The 13,205-nt window shown below is 42.1% G+C and overlaps 1 protein-coding gene across 2 annotated transcripts in view; it reads left to right on the plus strand.

Moving 5' to 3' along the window:
• Positions 1-13,199, plus strand: part of SLC12A4 (solute carrier family 12 member 4) — a 51,296-nt gene extending 38,097 nt beyond the window's left edge. For both annotated transcript variants that reach the window (XM_083370626.1, XM_083370627.1), the window contains 12 exons: positions 439-557; positions 2,324-2,422; positions 2,792-2,911; positions 3,790-3,894; positions 4,419-4,587; positions 5,793-5,988; positions 7,143-7,312; positions 7,831-7,962; positions 8,043-8,150; positions 9,446-9,630; positions 10,682-10,815; positions 12,385-13,199. In XM_083370626.1, the coding sequence (XP_083226752.1) occupies positions 439-557; positions 2,324-2,422; positions 2,792-2,911; positions 3,790-3,894; positions 4,419-4,587; positions 5,793-5,988; positions 7,143-7,312; positions 7,831-7,962; positions 8,043-8,150; positions 9,446-9,630; positions 10,682-10,815; positions 12,385-12,476 (1,629 nt within the window). In that variant the 3' untranslated portion in view covers positions 12,477-13,199. The remainder of the gene's footprint in view (positions 1-438; positions 558-2,323; positions 2,423-2,791; positions 2,912-3,789; positions 3,895-4,418; positions 4,588-5,792; positions 5,989-7,142; positions 7,313-7,830; positions 7,963-8,042; positions 8,151-9,445; positions 9,631-10,681; positions 10,816-12,384) is intronic.
• The last annotated feature ends 6 nt before the right edge of the window (positions 13,200-13,205 follow it).

Raw genomic sequence — 13,205 nt, forward strand, 5'->3', positions numbered from 1 at the left:
CAGATATGCTTAGTATAATCCAGTGTTGGAAGTCATTGTGCGAATGGAGACAGATGCTGATCCCTTGTAATCAGAAGCTGCTTCTCTGTAATTTGGATCGATTTTCTCTCAAAACATCAGGACCATATGTTGGATTTAAGTGGCTTTGCTAGACTAAGTTCTCACTAAGGCTGAGAGAGAATAATTTCTGAAACTCGAAGCCAAGGGAAATAGTCATACTCCTGAGTATGAAACTAATTCTCATATGCCAGTGACATCAAATGAAAACTAGAGAACACAGATGTTTCTCTGTGAGGAAGTGAGGGAGAAGCAACTGTTTTGCCCAAACAGGAGATGAACCCCATCGGTTCCTTATGAACAGTGCTCAGTGACTCATCGTGAAAGGGTACATGTACAAAATATTTTTGTTCCTCTCTCTCTTGTCCTTTTTTTTAACAGGTGTTTGGTCATGGAAAGGCAAATGGAGAACCAACCTGGGCTCTTCTGCTCACAGCCCTGATTGCCGAGCTCGGCATTCTAATTGCCTCCCTTGATATGGTGGCCCCAATCCTTTCTATGTAAGTTTGCAGGATGTTGGTTTTTAAAGGTAGGGGAGAATTTTGGCCTTCTGGAAGCCTTCTCCATTGAGTTGAGTTGGAAATGTCAAACGTTTGTCCTGGATGAGTGGGGACGGAAGAAGCTTCCATGCCCTCTTTTGTTTTTTTCATTCTTGGAGAAGCTCAGAATATTTTTATGGGATGATGTAGCCTAATTTTTGGAGTATAATAGGAAATTAAAGATGAGAACATGCTGCAAGGAGACCGTCAGAGAGATTTCAAATTCCCCACTCCTGAGAGAGACCTAGAAAATTGGTTGCAAAGGTGCTTTTCCAAAGACAACTGGACTTTCTTGGGGGGTTTTTCCTTGAATGAAAAAAGAAAAGAAAGTCCAGTTGGATTTGGAAAAGCACCTTTGTGACAACCATGGCGTGGACGATTAAGAATCTCCATAGACATCTAGAGAATTGCTCATTCTTTAAGCTATCTTTTTACCATTTCTACTCATATAGAATAGGAATGATAATACATCTGGAAGAATCTAGGTCAGGGGTCTTCAAACTTGGCCCTCTTATGACTTGTGGACTTCAACTCCCAGAATTCCTCAGTCAGGTACGCTGGCTGAGGAATTCTGGGAGTTGAAGTCCACAAGTCATAAAAGGGCCAGGTTTCAAGACCCCTGATCTAGGTCGAAGGAACCTGATATAAACGCTTAAGAAACTTTTTGCTGTCAGCAGCTCAGAAAATAAAAAACTGGAATTTAAAAGTGACTGAGAACTTGAGTGAAGGCCAACATTTCATTAGATGTCAGCCTTCTCACACAAAAACTCTTGACAGCTCATGCCAGAACTCTGATGTTTGTGAGATTTCAGACCTTATTACTAGATTTTGCTTTATTAAAACAAACATTACTTAATATCTATGGTACCCAGGCTGTTCTGGAAGAGTCACTTGGTCTAGTGCAGGGGTGGGGGAACCTTGGCTCTTTTATGACTTGTGGACTTCAACTCCCAGAATTCCTCAGCCAGGCAAGCTGGCTGAGGAATTCTGGAAATTGAAGTCCACAAGTCATAAAAGAGCCAAGGTTCCCCCACCCCTGGTAGTGGTTGCCCATCGCAAAGGAACATCAGTTATATTGAAGAAACAACTAGGGACATTCCCAGTACATTTCTGAGTGTTTCCTGGGATGCACTTTAAAAGTGTCGCAGTCAAAAGAAGAAGTCGATTGTGTATTTTTATTCTTTTGGGTCCCTACTGCAGAAGACCATTTTTGACTGCCACCTAGCGTCGATTCTGAATACATCACTGTTAAACGAAAGGAACCTGTCTATTACTGCAGTTATTTCTCATGCAGTTATCACTCATTACTGCTGAGACAGTCTGAACAAATCTAATATCTGGTAACCCAGAAGACTTTTTCATTCTTCTTTTTTTATTTCCTTTCCTGCATGTCCACGGCAAGTCAGGAACATATGCAGGGTGTGTTAACATAAATCAAGATGGGACCACAGTGGTGTGATTGAGACTTCATTGGGCTTTTAAGTGCATCATCACACATGGAAAATGAGTGGAGCTTTCATCACATTGTTATTGCCATCTTGGCATTTCTGACGACACCCTGCAGAGATCCTGATGACAAACAGTGCAACAAGTTGTTGCAACAATAGGATGCCGCAGAAAGCAGAAAGATGTTCAAATGAAACTCACAAGGAAGCCATGGGCAACTGCCAATTTTCTTAATGACATTCCTCATACCTCTTTCTTTCCTCTTTGCTACCCGAAAATAGGTTTTTCCTAATGTGTTACCTGTTTGTCAACCTGGCCTGTGCGGTGCAGACTCTCTTAAGAACTCCCAACTGGCGTCCCAGATTTAAGTATTATCATTGGTAAGAACTTTTTGAATGAATGAATTAGGAGGGAAGTGGCTTCTAAAATTGTCTTTGTCACCATGTTAAGAGTCAAAAGCCCAAAACACTTGAGAATTTGTGAAGTCTGTGAAACCAGAAGTGCTTGGAAAATGTCCCTTAGCCGATTATGCCTCTCTGGCCTGGTTCATACCTTATTGTGTCATACTGATAATATCTGCAACTTGAATACATAAATAAACTGTTGCAGAGACTGCAAAATCTTGCATTGCCACCAACGAAGGTTCTCTGGAATCTTGTCATCCTTCAAGCTGTCTTTCTTCAAGAAATACTTGTATGCATGAAACCAGCCGTAATAACCTATCGACATGTTGAGTTTTATTTTCTTAGGGCCCTGTCCTTCTTAGGGATGAGTATCTGCCTTGCCCTGATGTTCATCTCCTCCTGGTATTATGCTTTGGTGGCCATGCTCATTGCCGGCATGATCTATAAGTACATTGAATATCAGGGGTAAGTGAATTTATAATGAAAGTAACCTGATTTAAGATAGATGGAGGGATAGAATTGTAAAACTGGGCTTTTAAGCCCCAACCTGTTTCTATCTAGAACAAGGGTGTCCAACCTTGGCAGCTTTAAGACTTGTGGACTTCAACTCCCAGAATTCCCCAGCCAATGTGGAGTTTTAGTCCATGGGTCTTAAAGTTGTCAAGGTTGGACACCCCTGGTCTGGACACTTTGAGACCCTAGCTTCCTCAAGATGTTGTCATCAAAAGGGCATTCTAAGATTTATATCTAGACAGCAACACTGAAAGAAGACATTTGTGAAGTCCCTGGTGCTCTCTGAACTTGCCTGTTGTCTTACAGACATTTCATTACCCGACATAAATAGTGTGAATGAGCGTGAGGTTTGCTCCTTGTTTATATATAGTAGTTTCCCCTGTCAGCTTTGATCGGGGTGTCAAGAAGACATTCGATTTAATAGACGCTTCCCTGGAAATACTGTGTCTGCAGGGGAGGGGAAGATAAGAAATGTTAGAATTCCCAAGGTAGGTACATCAGAATTTGAATGTTCACTAAGTGACCAGTTATAAGTTGAGGACTACCTGTATTGGGTCTCTGAAAAAGAATAGTGCTCTGAATCGATGTGATTCTCTCATTGCAAAGGATCAGAATAATCTGCTATGTTGCAGCATAAGTTTATTCAACAATAATCTGGTCAACTAAACTTGAGTACTTAAATTGGCTCCAGATAAAGGTCAGTGGAATTCAGGGAAGGCTTGGACTAGGACTGTTTGTGGCAATGTAAGGATTCTAAGCTGATGACACTTTTAACTCCACCTCCTCCAGCTCTGCCTGCTCTTTTACAATTCTGACGTTCTCTTTTCTAGGGCAGAGAAGGAATGGGGTGATGGTATCCGGGGCCTGTCTCTAAGTGCTGCCCGGTATGCTTTGCTGAGATTGGAAGAAGGTCCTCCCCATACCAAGAACTGGAGGTGGGTTCTTTCATTTTGATGTAAATTTTGTGTAGGTTTTTTCCCCCATGGGGAAGTCAGTGCATTCCTGACTTTGTTACCACTTCTCCGTGATTTAAAATTAGGTATTCAGACTCTCTTTGGGGACCGGTTCTCCTGCAGTTGCTAAACCTTGAGGCACCCTGAAGTCCTAAGAACATAAATATGGAAAGGGGATTGCTGGAATCACAGAATATTTGCAGCACAAATACCTTTCATGGTGTCTCGGGGTCCTTAAAACAAACAAAAAAACAAAAAAAACAAAACCCCAAACCAGATCCGTCTTTGCATTGGATTTGGCTGTGACCAAACTTTCTGCATGAAACAAATTGCAACGAGCCAAAATGAGCCTGAGGCAAAACACTGAAATAGCTAAAAGTCTCTTGGGAACAGCCAGAAGGGAACTAAAGCTGGCCAGTCCAGCTTTAAAGTGGCTTAATTTATTCCAGTTTGTTGTTGGAGGGCGGGACCTCACTCAAAATTCTCTTCCTTTTCTCCCTTCTTAGACCCCAATTGTTGGTACTGCTGAAACTGGATGAGGATTTGCATGTGAAATACCCCCGGCTCTTGACATTTGCTTCACAACTGAAGGCCGGGAAGGGGTTGACCATTGTTGGGACTGCAATACAAGGCAACTTTCTGGAAAGTTATGGAGAAGCCCAGGCAGCTGAGCAGGTGAGGCCTGGCAGAAGCCAGGTGTGAAAGCAAGATGTAATTGGTTAAATACATCTTCACTAATGAATTGTAGGAGATATATCGTTTTTATTGGGTCAGTCAAAGCTACTGCCGCTGGATTTATTGATATCCTAAGCTGAGTATTTTAAGCTCATCTAGGTATATTATCTGTGCTATAATTTCAGGAGGCAGACAGTGACAAGCTTCTATTGATTGATTGATTCTGCTGCCAGACTTGGAACACTGCATCCAGTTCTGTCAGCACGATAGAAATAATGTCGAGACTCTAGAAAGACTGCAGGGAAGAGCAACAAAGACTATTAGGGGATTGGACGCTAAACCGTACTATGAATGATTGAGGGAACTAATACGTTTCGTTTAACAAAGAGAAGGACTAGGGGTGATATGATAGCAGTCCTTTCAGTAACTGAAGGGCTGTCACAGAAAAGAGGGGTCAACTTATTCTCCAAATTACCCCTGGGCAGTATAAGAAGTAACGGATGGAAGATCATTAAAGAGAGGTCCAACCTAGAATTAAGGAGAAATTTCGTGACAGTGAGAACAATTAATCAGTGTAACAGGATATCTCTGGAAGTTGTGGGTGCTCCATCACTGAAGGTTTTCAAGAAAAGACTGGGCAACCATTTGTCTGGAATGGTATAGAGTCTCCTACTTGAGGAGGGGGATAGACTAGAAGACCTCCAAGATCCCTTCCAACCCTATTATTCTAGACTCTACATTCTAATACAGAGTTCCTCAACCTTTTGGGCACCAGGGACCGGTTCCGTGGAGAGAGGTTTGTCCGTGGATCAGAAGGGTTGTGGTTTTGTGTACTGCCTGCATCCCACGGATGGGGCTTTGCTTGTTTATGTGGCCTGGTTGCTGGCATGCCGTGACCCGTTACTGGTCCATGGGGGTTGGGGACCTTCTTTCTAATATCATGAGTACAATTCACTTCACTTAGGAGTCTCTGGGTAATTTGCATTCAGTGTGGTCTCTTTCCACCCTATTGTGATTAAATAGTCTTTTCTTTAACATTCATCGCTTTAAAATCTCTGCACCAGTGGCCGTCTGGATGCCAACGGGTATTTCTAAAATCCAGTTTGATTTATCATCTGTCAATGGGACAGATCTTTCTCTTTCTAATGGTCTTCTAGCCAGTTTCCCGTAATTATGACCCTTGGATCTCTTTGACTATCTTCCAGACCATCAAGAATATGATTGAGATTGAGAAGGTCAAAGGATTTTGCCAAGTGGTTGTAGCTAATAAAGTCCGTGATGGCATTTCCCACTTGATACAGTCCTGTGGATTGGGTGGCATGAAGCACAACACGGTGGTTTTGGGGTGGCCCTATGGCTGGAGGCAAAGTGAAGATCCTAGAGCTTGGAAGACCTTTATAGGTAAGTTCAAAGAATGGTTAGCATCTTTCTTGGATTTTTTTCTTTCTTCCCAAGCATGATTCAAGCATCGTTTTCTATGGTGAATAGTAGTGTGTGTAAAACGAGCTATTTAGAATTCAAAATAAGGCTGTTAACCTGTTGCTCAAAAGAAGAACTATGATATTGTTGTGAGTTTGCAAGGACTCCTGTTGAAAACACTGATTCGGATGGACTTTAACCTCACTAAAAATTTCCGTCTACCCGGAAAAAGAGTTTCTGTATGTGGAATTCTTCCTAAGTCTTCTGTATCCTTTCTTATTTCATCATTTCTTGATAATGTTATATTTCTCAAGGAACAAGGGGGCACAGAATGATCTTGGGATACTATGGCTAAAATTCAGTGAAGGGCTGTTCTCAGTTTCAGCCTATGTCCATTATTATCACTTTATGTGAGCTTATACAATTTTATTTTTAAGAACTGTGGGAACTACTGTCTATTAAGTTAGGATATTATTTTGAGTAACTCAGATTTGCCAACATGGATGGATTGCAATGATAGATCAGGGTTTCTTTGGGGTTCCAGTCAAGGACTTTGTTTAGATCTTCCTAGTAGAGCCAAGGTGTTCTGCATGCAAATTATTATTTTTTTTTGTTCTAGAATTATAGTCTTCCTGATTAATAGCACTGCCACTTTGAAATTCATGCAACCGTATTTTTGTGTCTTTAAAATATTAGTTAAGTTTACCTACTATATTGTTTTTTGTTGTTTGTTTGGAGGCAATGCTCCAAAATTCTTCAGTCCTTTTACCTATCTTTTAACTTTGTGCAGCCTACTTGTCACTCAGTACTCAACAGAGACTTGGTGTTGACCATTTCCTTCCAGTTCTGCTACTGCACTGTCACAATTAGTGCCAATCATTTCCGATGTTCCCTACTTGCTTCCCCCAAGGAACAATGGGGAAGCCAGCAGGAAGTCAGAAGTCGCTCTTCATTCCACTGTATTTTTGCCCACCCATTCATGGTGATTCTGTTTATGTGTATATAAAAGGAAATATCTCTGAAACAATGATCCAATGCATGACAAGTTGTCTAGTATGAGATACATTTAAAGCCCCGTTCTATAGGGAACCAGATTTGACTCTCAGCAACAATGTCTTTCCTCTTTTTAATTTCAGACACTGTCCGATGCACAACTGCAGCCCACCTCGCCTTGCTTGTGCCGAAAAATGCGTCCTTCTATCCCAGCAATCATGAGCGTTACAATGAAGGGAACATTGACGTGTGGTGGATTGTGCACGATGGAGGCATGTTGATGCTGCTTCCATTTCTCCTCAAACAGCATAAAGTAAGAATGTCAAGAACTTGTTGGAGTTTACAAGGCCTGCCTTGGCTGGACTAGGTGAACCATTAGTAGTCTCTATTGATTGATGTTGCCTGATACAGTTGAGAAAATTCACAGCTTTTCCAGGATGCTCCCTCTCCCCCCCCCCTTTTTTTTTAGAGGCAACATTTAATCAGACAACATCGATGTATCACGCAACATCAATGCGTAATTTTTTTAAAAAAATCTCCCTAAAATATTAGAGGATGAATATAGGAGGTTAACTGCATGGTGACCTGTATCAGGTAAGGAGTTTAATTTAATGGGCTGTTGTACAGGTAGTCCTCGAGTTAATGACCAGTTCAAAGTTACAACAGACCCCTATGAAAGTTACAGCCAGTTCCCCAGTTCTGATATGTACTTGCATAGTTGTATGAACCTGTCAAATAACTCTTGTATAAAGGCTGTGTTTTACCAAATTCATTGAACTCTGTAGAGAGGATTGAATGTTTTTGAGAAGATAAAAGTTTTTCCCTCTATAGGTTTGGCGAAAATGCAAAATGCGAATTTTCACCGTGGCCCAGATGGATGACAACAGCATCCAAATGAAGAAGGACCTGGCCGTCTTCCTTTACCACCTCCGAATTGAGGCTGAAGTAGAAGTGGTGGAAATGGTGAGGGACTCCTCCTGTCCTGCAAGGTGTGGTCCATGTCTTGTGGGCTTGGTTCCAAATATGGTTTTTCCTTCCTTTAGCAAAACAGTGACATCTCGGCCTACACTTACGAGCGGACCTTGATGATGGAGCAGAGATCTCAAATGTTAAGGCAAATGCGGCTGACCAAAACAGAAAGAGAGAGGGAGGTATGTCTTCAAATTGCCATTGCAAAAGGAAGGTGCAGTGACCATCAGTTGGGTTCCAGATTTGGTTATGTTTAAAGCAAAGATGGCAAAATGTACAGGCTGTCAGATTTCTATGGGCAGCCAGGACAAGCCATGGAGGAGTCAAAAGGATGTCCTGCATTGTGAGATGTTGCACAAAATTGAATATAACAAGAAGTCACTCTGACCTGGTTGCAAAACCCCATATGAAACCCAATCCTGCCCCTGTGATATGGGTACCATAGAAACCACAGCCCACATTCTTCTGTATTGCTAGTTCTATAGGGACATTCATCTTCAGCTGATTCCCTTCTTTTATTTAAATTTCCAGGGCACTCTCATAGCTTTTATTTAAATAATCAAGATAAATGTATTTCTCTAAAAGTAGCAAAATTTTGCTACGGTATGTGTAAATGGTTGCTAGTAATTCTTCTTGTTCATTTTATCAATTGCATTTTTATTGGTCAAGGACTGAAATGAAGTTCTATCTCCCTGCCCTGGTTACGCTGCCAATCAATCATGACACTTTGCTCATCCAAGATACTTCCAATCTGTGTCCCAGGGATTTTCCAAGCAGACAACCAACAATATTTCTCATTGGAATAGTGGGACACTGTCCTTTGGAGAACAACCATTTTGTTATGACCCAGGCAGGCAAGGCAAGGCAGGCCTCTAGAGCAGGGGTCCCCAGCCCCCTGTCCGTGGACCACTACCGGGCCGCAGCATACTAGCAATCAGGCTTCACAAACAAACAAAGCCCCATTCACGGGATGCAGGCAGCACACAAAACCACACACCCTCTGGTCCGTGGAAAAACTTCTCTCCACGGAACTGGTCCCTGGTGCCCAAAAGGTTGGGGACCTCTGCTCTAGAGAGCCTGTCAACTGTCCAGTTTATTTCCTAACAATAGATGTTCTTTGTGAGGAGATGGGGCAATCTTCTCCCTAGTAGCCTTACAACCCTTCTCTGAGCTTGCCTGTGCTCTACTCTCTGTGTCATTGGATCAAGTGGAGGAGGCAGCTGTTTCTTATCAAAGGGGATCTGCTGCTTCTCAGCAGCCGATCCTCTCCTGTCTGTGAAGGCAGGCAGCTCTCCATCTGGTCGATCACCTCCCCCAATGCTTGAGGTGCCTGGGACAGCATCATCCCCAGCCCCTGGTCTCTCCAAACATGCCAAGGGAGATGTGCCACCCCTGTCCGACGGTCCTGACTCCAACTTCTCCTCCAAAGTGGGCTCCGATGACGCCATGACAAATTTCCCATCGTTTGTTCTTCTAGGCTCAGCTGGTGAAAGACAGACATTCAATCATAAGGTTAGAGAGCCTTTACTCCGACGAGGAGGACGAAGGGGAAGCAATCCCAGAAAAGATCCAGATGACTTGGACGAAAGCTAAACACGACTCTGAGAATCAGATCGGAAATAGTGTGGTGGAGAACTTCAGAGAACTTATCTGTCTTAAACCGTAAGCATCCAAGATCTTTGCTCGAATGGAAACTGCTGTTTTTACTTTGACCCAAATCCTTTGGGTCAGTAGCACTGCAGAAAATCTTGTTTGGGTTGGCTGTGCGCTCATCCTGATGCTTTTATTTTTGCTTGACACTATCTAAAACATTCCCATTATTTTGTCCTGGACAAAAAGGTCCAGCTGGATGAAATCACTACTACTGCCAAGAACAAAAGATCTTAATTAAGAAGTGAGGCATACTGTCCTCCCCTGGTTAAATTGGTAGGAAGTTCCCCAAAGATCCAAAAATATGTGGCATTGTCCAATTAAACGTCACTACCCTTTTGATAAATAGAAACAGGAAACTTTTTTGATGAGGAAGCAGCGGCAAATGCAAGCTCTCTCCCTACTTAGATAAGTCTGAAAGTTTCTGGTGGCAACAGCTACAAACCGACTCTTGAGTCTCCATTTTGGTCTACCTTACATGCTTTACTTTGCAAACAGAAGGCTGAAAGGTACCCCAATCAGGAAGTGTAGTTTCTTTAAGCTTGTTGCTGTTCCATTTTGATATGTAAATAGAGACGGAATACATTATTGTGATTATCATTGCCATCATTTTTTTGCATTTCGTTTTGAATGCACAACTGTTGACATTTGAGCAAGTATTTTTTTAAGGGGATGGAACTCACACACAGAGATGAACAACACTCAAGATGATGAAAGGGTAACACTTGTGGCAGAGAGCCATTCCAAAACAGTGTGTGTGTGTGTGTGTGTGTGTGTGTGTGTGTGTTGCCTTCAAGACAATCTTGATTCTTGGCAGTAAAAGCCTGGACAAGTTCCTAAAGTTTTCTTACCAACATTTTTCAAAAGTGGTTTGCTCATATCTCCTTCTACTATGGGCTGAATGAAGTGACCAGCCCGAAGTCACCTAGCTGGCTTTGTGCCCACAGCAGATCTCACAGTCTCCTAGTTTCTAACCTGGTACACCAAACTGGATCCCAACAATATTTCTGGGGAGTAAGCTGTTTTCGACTTGTTGATTTCTATGTCATTTTGACCCCTTTAGGGACCAGTCAAATGTCCGAAGGATGCACACTGCTGTGAAGCTGAATGAAGTCATTGTAAATCGGTCCCATGATGCTCGACTTGTTCTTCTCAACATGCCTGGTCCACCCAGAAACATGGAGGGGGATGAAAACTGTATCCTTTTCAATGCAATCCATAAAATGTGTAGAATCTTATGATGGATTCATCTAAATTTAGTTAGGTCTCCACTAGCTAGCAAGCAATATGACTCCTATTTTGTGGACTCTCCCAAGAGCCAAAAATACACCTTTCTAAGAAAAAACAACTCATTTTCCCAATGATATATATAGACCACAATTCAGTGTGCTGCAAACTTTCCTTTGGTAATTGTTATTTATCTCTTACCATCCGATTCACACACTTAAAAGCCACTCCAGGGAAGTGTCACTTCAAATATTAAAATGTCATGCAGTACATTTTAATTGCAATTCAACTCACGTTGCACTAGATTTGGTTTTGTGTTTTTTTCCATTTCATTGCAGAGGTATATATCCAAAAATGTATTTGAGGTTCACAGGAACAACATGTGAACCCAACAGCCGTGCAAGAAAATGTTTCTCAAAAATGAAATTCAAGCCAGGGCAAAAATTTTTAAAATTATATTAGATCAGATACTGATTCCAGAATTCCGACAAAATGTTAACAGCAATTGTTCTGTGGCTTTCTTGCTAGAGGCTAATTTTCCAAGTGAACTGTTGGTTTCAGCTGAGTCTTAGGTCCGTGTAGCTGCAGTTTAATAACAATCAGTCTCACGGCTTGCAAAAACTAGTTGTCAAATGCAACAAGCTGTGTGTCATTACACTGTTTCAGAGCTTGATATTATTGAGATCCAGCAGACCGGATCCTCACGGAATTCCAAAAAGGGGGGGGGGAGGAAAAAAAGCACCTCCAAATGCTTTTCATGGGCTTATTTTATGAATACAGGATATCCTCGACGTACGACCACAATTGAGCCCAAAACTTATGTTACTAAGCGAGACATTTGTTGGGTGACTTTTGCCCCCTTTTACGACCTTTCTTGTTACGTGAATCACTGCAGTTGCTTAGTAACACGGTTGTTAAGCGAATCTGGCTTCCCCATTGACTTGGCTTGTCAAGGTGAATCACATGTCCCCGGGTCACTGCAGTGGTCATAAATAAAGTTTAAGTTTATTAAATTTTTATACCGCCCTTCTCCCGAAGGACTCAGGGCGGTGAACAGGGCATTTGAATAAAAATACAAAAGCACAAAAGTTAAAAAAAGGATTAAATTATTGCCCAAGTTAAAACAATCAAAATGTACAAACATTAAAACCCTGACTCCCCATCAGGCCAGGCCAGCTTGTTCGAATAAATGGGTCTTTAACCCGCGCCGGAAGGAGCGAAGATCTGGTGCCATCCGGAGCTCAACCGGCAGTTGGTTCCACAAAGCCGGGGCGGCCACAGAGAAGGCCCTCCCCCTGGGGGCCACCAGCCGGCATTCTCTGACCGGAGGCACCCTGAGGAGGCCCTCTCTGTGGCCATCAGTCACTTTTTCCGGTACCGTTTCAACTCTGAACAGTCACTAAACGAACTACCTGTACATCTGCCAATGTTTTAAAATGTATTTGCAGTCCTAGAATGTATGTTTGGCACATAGGTTTGACATCCCGTAGCCGTTCCGTATTACGTGGACATTTCTTCTCCTTAAATGCTCTGATCCAGACATGGAATTTCTTGAAGTTTTAACTGAAGGCTTGGAGCGTGTATTGCTGGTTCGAGGTGGGGGACGAGAAGTTATTACTATTTACTCCTGATCCAAAAAAGATTTGCTCTAGTTACTGTTCTACCTGCTTGGTGAGAAAAGACATTCCAGATGGAGCGGATCCCGACTTCTCTTGCTTTCTGTTCCCCGGTTTTTCACACGTGCGCCCCAATACACTACAGATGTGAATTCAAATTCCGGTGAATTCTTCCAGTACCCATGTATCCGAGTATTTCCGCCAGGGACACACGTTTAATCACAAGGCTGGGGTGCCACTTCGCTTCTGCTTTTCTATTCTGACAGATTTCTGTGCAGTTTCAATGCAGAAGCTTTCCATACATATTTTCCTTCCCCCCAAAAAACCAAGTACGAAATTTTGAGATGTGTACATTGCTAAAGGAGGAATGAATTTGGTTATTAGGTAACAGGTTTTAAAAACAAACCATTTTCTCTGTTTAGGATTTCAGTGGGGCTTTTAATAGAACTGCTAGGTTTTTTTCTGCTCAGCATTTCCTACATGAAAAGGACCCCGCATTGTTTTTAAAATGTGTGTCTGTGTGTGTGTAGTTTTTGTAAACCCACCACAGCTACAGTGTTGGATAAGAGTTTATACTTCACCGGTTTTAAATTATAACATTATGGTTTCTTGCAGTGTTACATACAGAACTGGGGGTCTCAGATTGAAATAGACCCTCTATGACCTATTTATTTTTTTCCTATTTATTAATTAGAATCAGTGGCAATAAAAATATCACCTAATTTGTTAAGGTTGTGTTGCTGC

Source organism: Vipera ursinii (genome assembly GCF_947247035.1).
Source record: "Vipera ursinii genome assembly, chromosome: 10".
Classification (NCBI taxonomy): Eukaryota; Metazoa; Chordata; class Lepidosauria; order Squamata; family Viperidae; genus Vipera; species Vipera ursinii.